This window comes from Balaenoptera borealis (assembly GCF_965194805.1).
Source record: "Balaenoptera borealis genome assembly, chromosome: 19".
NCBI classification, from domain to species: Eukaryota; Metazoa; Chordata; class Mammalia; order Artiodactyla; family Balaenopteridae; genus Balaenoptera; species Balaenoptera borealis.
Window position 1 is genome coordinate 62,910,544 of NC_138878.1, and position 8,902 is coordinate 62,919,445.

General features: G+C 58.6%; 1 protein-coding gene across 3 annotated transcripts; it reads left to right on the forward strand.

Annotated features, from left to right (window-relative positions):
• The first annotated feature begins 181 nt into the window (after window positions 1–181).
• On the forward strand, window positions 182–8,307 carry SPIB (Spi-B transcription factor). Of its 3 annotated transcripts, XM_082367669.1 has the most exons (6): window positions 182–870; window positions 1,879–1,906; window positions 3,508–3,580; window positions 3,869–4,080; window positions 4,488–4,638; window positions 5,872–8,307. In XM_082367669.1, the coding sequence occupies exons 1-6, from the start codon at window positions 848–850 to the stop codon at window positions 6,168–6,170; spliced, it is 786 nt and encodes a 261-aa protein (XP_082223795.1). In that variant the 5' UTR covers window positions 182–847; the 3' UTR covers window positions 6,171–8,307. The 3 variants fall into 3 exon arrangements, with proteins under 3 accessions (XP_082223795.1, XP_082223794.1, XP_082223796.1); XM_082367668.1 differs by lacking the exon at window positions 182–870 and having other exon boundaries at window positions 958–1,906; XM_082367670.1 differs by lacking the exons at window positions 182–870; window positions 3,869–4,080 and having other exon boundaries at window positions 958–3,580.
• Window positions 8,308–8,902: the final 595 nt, after the last annotated feature.

Genomic DNA, 8,902 nt, shown 5'->3' on the forward strand with positions numbered 1-8,902 from the left:
GTCCCTGGGGGGTCGTGGTCCACTGTCGTAAGCTCTGGCCCAGATGGGTTAGCTCCACTCAGTGGGCTCCGCTGACCCCCAGGAGGCCCTCACCGGACTCCTTCACCCTCCCTGCAAGATCCCTGGGCCGGGTCTCGCCCCCACCCCCACGAGCCCTCCCTCAGGCCCCAGTGAGAGCTCCTCTGGCCCGGCTGCCCCGCCCTCCAGGTGCTGACCTGTTTCCCCCAGGCCTGGGGCAGCCCCGGGCTTGGAGGCTCCCACTCCCCGGAACGACCAGGGGGACCCCCCTCCCATGTCACACACCCACAATGTTTCCACCTTGGGGTCCCCACCGGCTTCGGGCCTGGGTTTTTCTCAGGGACCCCAGCCCAACCCACGTCTACTCTGAGAGCCCGGGCCCCCCCCACCTCTGACACCCCCCCACCTCTGACACACCCCGGTGCTCTCGTCCGCCGGTGGTCTCTGCGTGCCCCCAGCGCCCAGCCACCCACTCCCCTCTGGTGCTGGGTCCAGAGCCTCCCCCTGCCCACAGGACCCCTTGACCCCTCCTTTACTTTTTCAGGGTCCCCCCAAATCTGGCTCCTCTCCCATCTCCACTCCTTAGGGTCAATCCCCCCATCCCAACCCTGGGGATCCCCAAATCCAGACAGACCCTGGGCCCACCCTCCCTGCCACGTGACCAAGGGGTTGTGCAATCCAGCCCCCTCCCCTGACTCCCTCCCTGAGGGGATTTTCGAGGAGGGCTGAGCTCACAGCGGCCGGCACCCCTGCCCCCCCCAGGGGGCTGGGCCAAGGTATAAATAGGGGTGGTGTCTGCAGGCGGCAGCAAGCCCAGCCCAGCACCACCATGCTCACCCTAGAGGCTGCACAGTAAGTGGGGGCCACCCGAAACTGGTACTCAGGACCCCTGCCCTGCACCTCACCTTTGACCCCTCTGCCGGGCCTGCCCCAGGGGTGGTGGTCTCTGCCCCACCCGGGGGGCAGGTGGGTGGGAGGGGAGGGTGGTCCACACTGTCTCTTGCCCCTCCTGGATCTCTTTCCTCTGCCACCTCGATTCCTTCCTCCGTCCCATCCCTGTCTCCCCTGGACCCCAAAGATCTCTTTTCCTTGGGATGCTTGCTTCTCTCTGCCCTGCTGTCCTCTCCCAAGTGGCCCTCCATCTCTGTGTCTGTCCCCGTCTCCTTCGGAGTCTCACTGCATCCCCGACTCACTCACTGGGTCTGTTCACTCTGCTGCTTAGCACATCTTTTCTGTTTCTGGGTCTCTGTTCTCTGCCTCTTGCTCCCTCTCTGTCTCTGTGTCTTTCTCTGTCTCTCCAGTTTGTCTCATCTCTCCTTCTGTCTCCCCATCTGTCCCCCACCCCATCTATCTGTGGGGCTTAATAAATACTTCCTACATCCCATGCCATGTGAATTGTCTCTCCACACCTTTCTCCCTTCCCTCCTCTCCTCTCCCCTCTGCTGAGCCTCTTCTGTGTTTTACCATCTCCACCCCGACGTCCATCTGTCCATCTCTCTCCTCCGGTCCAAGATGGACCCATTTAACCGACTCGCTCACCAAGGCCCCCTCCCCGCCCCCACCCGCCCTCGGGCGCCCACATCTCTCCGGGGACTTTCTCTCCCTCACTTTCCCTGCCCCCGCCCAGCCTCTGTCTATGCAAATCCCGGGGGAGGGGGAAACATTTGCCTGGCCCCCGCCCCCCACTTCCTGTCCTGGTGGGGGTGAGTGTGGTGGGGCTGGTCTCACACAGAGACACGCAGCAGTGAACGAGCTGTGGTGGTCACAGCTGCAGCCGCCTATCCCCCATCTGCCCAACCACTTCGAGACTCAGGAGGCTGAAGACTCCCCTGACATGCCCCTGTGTCTCTCCCCCTCCAGGCTTGACGGGCCACACTTCAGCTGTCTGGTGAGTTGGGGCCCTGGGGGTCAGGGAGGGGTGGGGGGACCCACGTGGCCCATCGAGACCTCCCTGCCTCAGTTTCCCCCTCCACTCCTTCCTGTCCCTTTGGCTTTCTGACTTTTCCTCGGTATCTCCAAGGTCCCCCTTCCCACCCACCCCATCACAGATGTTTTTCTAACATCTCTTTCTTTCTCTCAGACTCTGGTCCACTTCCTCGAATGGGGAGGGGTGGGTCTTTGTGTCTTTGACTTTGTGTCCCTTCCTCCGTCCATCCCACATTTAGTAAATCTACTTATTCCTTCTTCTCTTCTCTGCTTTACTTCGTATTTTAAAAAATTGAGTCTGGACTATTTCAGACACGCAGAATACTATACCCCACCCCCACAAACCCACAGCTCAGTCCAAGAAATAAAACCCCACTCACGTGCTGGAAAGAAACCCCTGTGGGTGCCCCTTCGCCAGCACATCCCACCCTCCTCCAACTTGAAGAGTTTTGCTTTAAAAAAAAAAAATTGAGGTTTGCCTTACAAGTCAAGAAAGACAAATCTTGTGTACAGCTCAATGAGGTTTTAACTTAGGCACACACCTGTGTAACCACGAACCAGACTGCGATATAGAACATTACCATCACTCCGGAAGATTCCCTCACGTCCCTTCCCAATCAATACACCCCTCTGATATTTTCCACCACGGATTAGTTTTGCTTGGTTTTGAGCTTTATATAAAGTGAATCACACAGGGTGACCCCTTTTGGGTCTGGTTTCCTCACGCGACATCAAGTGTGTGTCAGACGTTGGTCCTTTTTCCTTGCTGTATAGTACTCCGTCCTAGGAACGCACCACAGTTTGTGTGTCCATTCTCCTGTCTCTGGGCACTTGGGCTGTTTCCCGTTTGGGGGCTGTTACTAAAGCTGTGCTGATTATTCTTGAACAAGGCTGTTTCGTAGAAATACGTTTTCAGTGCTCATGGGTAAATACCTTGCAGTGAGATCACTGGTTTATCAGGATGGCATATATCTAGTTTTAGACTTTAATTGCTAAAGCAACATGACTCTTGGGATGAATCGGAGTGATATGGAGGTGGATAAAAAAAGCATGGAGAGCATCTTTGCCTCTGTTAAAAACACTTCTGTGCCTCTCACCCTTCAGCCCCCTCCCCCTCCCCCAGGCAGGCAAGACTGGGGGAATTCATCTACACCTTCCCCAGCTGCTACAATGTCACAACCGTGTATCGGTGAGGTGCTGGGCTTCCTGGGAGCCCACAGTCTTAGTGGGAGCTGGCTGCTGTGTCCCTTTGCGAGACCCTGGTCTCTTTCTATGTGTCCTTGCCTGTGTCTCTCATTCTGTGTGTGTGTGTGTGTGTGTGTGTGTGTGTGTGTGTGTGTGCGCGTCTGGGTCTGGGCCTTTGTGTGTTTCTGCTGTGTTGTATCTATCTCCCAACTCTATATCTCTGAATGTCCCTCTCTTTGCCCCTGTCTCTGGTGCCTAGTCTCTGTGTCTCTCTTTCTCTCCCTCTCCCAGCCTGTCATAGTCTCCCCGCTGGTCCAGGGTGGGGTGGGGTGTCCCTGCAGCCTGGGTTGACCCCTTTTCTTTCCCAACCCCTACCAGTACCCAGATGGGGTCTTCTATGACCTGGACAGCTGCAAGCACTCCAGCTACCCTGACTCAGACGGGGCTCCTGGTGAGTGACCCTGGCCCAGCACCCTCCCCACCTGTCCCTTGGGCCCATTTTACAGATGGGAGAGCTGAGGCCCAGGGGAGGCTGTCACCTGGCACAGCAGGACAAGGTTAGCCCAGGCCTCCAGACCTCCTCCCCTTTCCTCTCCCACTCACCCACTTGCCCATGCAAATCCTGGGGTCAGAGATTTGCACAGCCCACAATGGCCCCTCTGTGCCAGTGCAGGGGCTTCAAGGGGGAGGGGGCCGAGGCCAGACCTCTCAGCTTCTGATTCAGCGCCCTTCCCCCCAGATCTATGGAGCTACGGCCTCAGTCCAGCTGTCCCAGCCGCCTCCTATGAAACCTTTGACCCGGCTGTGGCCACCTTCGGCCACACCCAGGGTGTCCAGCTCTGTTACGGACCCTCAACCTACAGCCCTGTGGGGAACCTGGACCCGGCCCCCAGCCTGGAGGCCCCGGGGCCTGGTTTCCCAGCATACCCCATGGAGGACTTCACAAGCCAGGTGAGGGGGCAGGGTGACCATGAAAATCCCCATCATTTGATTGAGGTTTCCTAGGTGCCAGGCACTGCATCAAAATCTGTGCACACAGGAACCCCTTCATCCCTGTGACGACCCTGTAAGGTTAAGCAGCATTATTACTCCATTGCACCATCGAGCCAACAGAGGCACAAACGTGGGTCAGGGGCAGCACCAAAGGCCATTATCTGTGTGGAGCAGGCTGTCATGGAGGTGGCCTGGGCATCCCCTGGCCACGCCATGGAGACCTGAACCGAGGCCAGAGTGCAGGCTGTAAGCAGAGCAGGGAGGGCCACGGCCAGGGGCCAGGAAGAAGCCAAGGGACGAAAGCAGAGGGAGTGAGAGAAGGGGGGCCTCCCCCTGGGACTACAGGTAACCCTGACCTTCCACAGACCCTGGGCCCCCTGGCGTACGCCCCATACCCCAGCCCCGTGCTGTCAGAGGAAGAGGACCTCCTGCTGGACAGTCCCGCCCTGGAGGTCTCGGACAGCGAGTCGGATGAGGCCCTCATGGCTGGCCCCGAGGGGAGGGGATCTGAGGCAGGTATGTGGGTGCAAGTGGGGTGGGAGGGACTCCAGCTGGAGATGGGGGTGGGAGGTTAAAGGAACCGTGTCTTCCCAAGCGACTACTATATATACTCCAGCGCTAAGGGCAGTTCCCACATCTGCCATCTGCTGGCTGTGTTGCCTTGGGCAACTGTCTCTACCTCTCTGTGCCTTGGTCTCCTCTCTGTACAGTGGGGATGACAGTAATAGTGTCTATTGCTGGTGGTTGGGAGGATTAGGGGGGATCATACGTGTCAATGAGATAGCAGTGTTTGGCACAGAGTTTGGCACTCAATAAATCTTCACCATCATTATGGACACAATAGCAAAAGAAATCATCACAATATCAACTCCCATCTATTATTCAACCCCTGCTTCTGTCCCTGTGCCCGACCTCCATTACTCACAACCCCTGGAAGTTGGAATTATTAGTTACTTTCCCTGTCTGGGCCTCAGTTTCCCATCTGTAAAATGGGCATTGTTATTATCATCCCTATCTCGTGGGGTTATGATGAAGATTAAATGAGCTCATAATTGTTCAGTGCCTAGCGCAGCACCTGGTACTAAGCACTTCAGAAAGATTTGTAAAAACACACACACATTTATAGCTGAGGAAACACCAGCTCAGAGAGGTTAAGTCACCACCCCAACGTCACACAGCTGGAAAATGGCAGAGGTGGGGTTCTTGTATCCAATGCCTGCTGTGAACCCCCCAACTCTGTGGGGCCCTTGCTGCTTATAGGAGCCCGGGAGTCAGACCCCTTGGCCTCTCCCAGGATCCCAGTCCCCATGGAACTGACACGCTGAGAGACCCGGAGCTGGAGAAATGGCCACATTCAAACCCACTCCAGATCTCTTCACCACAAGTCAGCTCTGTCATAAGCCTTTGAGGAGCATTGCCAACCCATTTCACAGATTCATCCATGCACTCAACTCAAGATATGTGCTGGCCACCAAGCAGACACAGGACAGACACACATCCTGAAAAATAAAGCAGGGATGAGAGATGGGGGTTCTGGGGTGACACCTTCAGGAAAGGGGAGCAACTTGCCCCGGATGGGGGTGTGGCACAGACAGAGACAGGCAGGTGTACCTAGCAGGCACCTTCGTCACCCCAATTCTCTTGATGGGGAGACAGAGGCTTCGTGGTTCCGGGGCGGGGTGAAGCGGGGAGGGGGGTGGGGCGGGGCCCGAAGGAAGCTCCAGCTAACCCGCCCCGCACCCGCCGCAGGGGCCCGCAAGAAGCTGCGCCTGTACCAGTTCCTGCTGGGGCTGCTGACGCGCGGAGACATGCGCGAGTGCGTGTGGTGGGTGGAGCCGGGCGCCGGGGTCTTCCAGTTCTCCTCGAAGCATAAGGAGCTCCTGGCGCGCCGCTGGGGCCAGCAGAAGGGCAACCGCAAACGCATGACCTACCAGAAGCTGGCGCGCGCCCTGCGCAACTACGCCAAGACCGGCGAGATCCGCAAGGTCAAGCGCAAGCTCACCTACCAGTTTGATAGTGCGCTGCTGCCCGCCGCCCGCCGGGCCTGAGCCCGGGGCGGCCTCTCGGGGGCTCTCAGGGGCTCCACGCCTGTGTCACGTGGGCGTCCCCACACCCTAGGTCATAGGACCCACGGATCCCCCACCCTGGCTGTGGGGGCGGGGCGCTGCCACAATCCCTAAGCCCTGCCCAGGGTCCTTCTGGGATCCCCCCAGTCATGTCTGGGGCCTCTTTGGGATTCCCTTGTCATGTCCACGGGCCCCAAGATCTTCATGTCTTGGGTCGAAGGACCCAGAGACGACTATACTTATGTGTCTGTGTGGAGGGGCGGGGCAGGGCAGTGCTTCCAGAATCCCAAGAGCTTCTCTGGGATCCCCTTGTGATGTCTGAGATCCCTTGTGTGTCTGCGATCTCTCAATCTCATCTAGGGGAGGGTGAGCCTACAGATCATCACACCAAGAGGGGGACTCTGCCAGCACCCCTAAGCCCTGTCCAGGGTCTTTCTGGGATCCCCTTCTCATGTCTGAGTCCCTCCTGTCCCATCTGAGATCTAGTTATGTCTGGGTCCCTCTGGGAACCCTTTGCATACATGTCTCTGTGCCCATCTGTGACTTTCATTCTGTCTGTCCCCCCAGATTCCTTTGTCATTTTTGAGATCCCCTAATTCTCTGGAACCACCCTGCTATCACTTGTTTATGTCTGGAATTCTCCGATCACATCTACGGTGCCTCTGGGATCCTTTTGTCATGTCTGAAAACACCCTTGTCAGGTCTGGAGGGCGGACCTCAGTGAACCTTGTTGTATCTGGGCCACCTCTGCGATGCCCTTGTTTGTCTGGAATCCTCCAATCACATCTGAGGCCCCTCTGGGATCCTCATCTGGTATGCCCTTTTGGGGACCCCACCAACAGCTCCGAGTTCTCCTGGGGACCCTCCCCCTCCTGTAATGCCCTTCCTAGGGCCATGCTGGGGATCAATTCTGGCCACTCAACTGATTTCTGGATGACCGCGGCAGCCCTCTCCATGTCAGTTCTAACCAGAGACTTTGCACAGTCCAGCAACAGTGGACCAGCTTTTCGGTGTGGAGAGGCTGGAGCAGGGTGGTGGCCGCTTCTAATGGGGAATCTGTTTTCCAATCTGCTCAAGTCCCCATTGCCCCTGGCTGTCATACCCCGGTGGCTTCTCTCAGTTGTCCGTTCGCGCCAACCATTCTCGTGTGTATCCAGCCTGAGCAGAAGCCCGGATGAACTGTGGGAGCTCTGATTGGAACCCTCGGGGGGTGTCAGAGGCTGTGGGCTAAGAAGCCAGAGTCCCAAGTCCTTGAGCCTGGGTGGCTGGGGGATCTAGGGTGAAAGACTTGCTGCTTCTGGGCCAGTTTGGCCCTTCTGTGAAAGGGGAGAGGAGGAGGAGGAAGATCTCGGAAGTCCCTTGCAGCCCTGTCAAGCCTTTGATACATCTCCTGAAATCCGCCCATCCGCCCACTGGTGGCCAGAAGGAAGACGAGGAAGGAGCATCAAGGACCCAGAGAGGGAAGAGGTCCTTGAGGGGGGCACACAGCGGCTGGTAGCAGAGCCCAGGCTGCGACCTGCCCTCAGGAGGACAGCACACCCCCGTTCCTGGGGCGGTGCCAGGGACGAAATGTCTTTTGGGAGGGCCTCCTCTTGCAAATGAGGTACCTTTCACGAAAACTATCATCATCACCCCAAGTGTGGAATAAAATAAAATAAATCAAGGTAGAGCTTCTAGGACCCCTTGTCAGGGACCGCAAAGCTGCCCATCAATCCGGGCCTGCTGGCCCTCAGAGACACTGGGACGGCGAGGGGGGAGATAAGAGAGGAGATGCAAGAGGCAGTTAGAGCCAGACCAGGCCGAGCCTTGAAGGCCGCGGTCAGGGCTTGAGATGCAGGCACTGGTGGTTCGATTCAGTTTTTGTCTCCGTCTCTTCTTGACGATTGGAGTTCTTCCCCACCCTCTTCCTGATTCCCTTTCCGTCTGGGTCTTGTCCCCCCCTTTCTGAATTTCTGCCCTCCTCCGGATCTCTGTCCCACTCTCGCTGGATACAGCCCGCGGTTAGCGAGCGAGGCTCTCGGCTCTCCAGGCGCTCCACCAACCGGCTGGGCCCGCAGGAGCCGCGCAGCAGTCTGCCTGGCAACCCATGACGTCACAAGGAGGCTGCCTTCGGGTTGGCTCCGCGCTCCGTGGAGGCGGGGAATTTTCCGGCTCTTAGGGGGTTTTGGAAAAGAATGGTGGGGGGGGTGATGGTGGCGATGGGCAGGAAGAAAACGGTGAGGGACTTGTCGTCAATGACACCGGGTCCTCCACCCGGCGTTACTTCCCCGCCCGTCCTCCGCCTTAACCCCGAGCCACACCCACCTCGCCCTCCTCTCCGAAACACCTGGAGTCCTGGAGACCCTCTCCTCCCGCAATCCCCTCATCTCCTTCACCTCCCCCCACCCGGCGTCCGGCCACCACTACCCCCATTCGGAAAGCCACAGGCACCCCTGCCGGGAAGGGCGCCAATGTCTGGGCAGCCCTCCAGGGCCTTCCCGGTCTCCCCACCCGCCCCAGCTGGGGCACCCGCCCCCTCCCCCGCCTCCGGTGCCCGCCGCGCCCGCTCCGGGAACCATCGCGGGGAGCCCGCAGGGCGCGGTCCCAGGAGGGGCCGCGGCCAATCCGGGGTCCCAGGTGGCCGGGGCCCCAAGCCATCATGTATGCCCACGCCCGGGGGTGGGACTCCGGAGTCCCCGACCCTCAGTGCCCTCCCTGCGGGCACAGAGACCTCC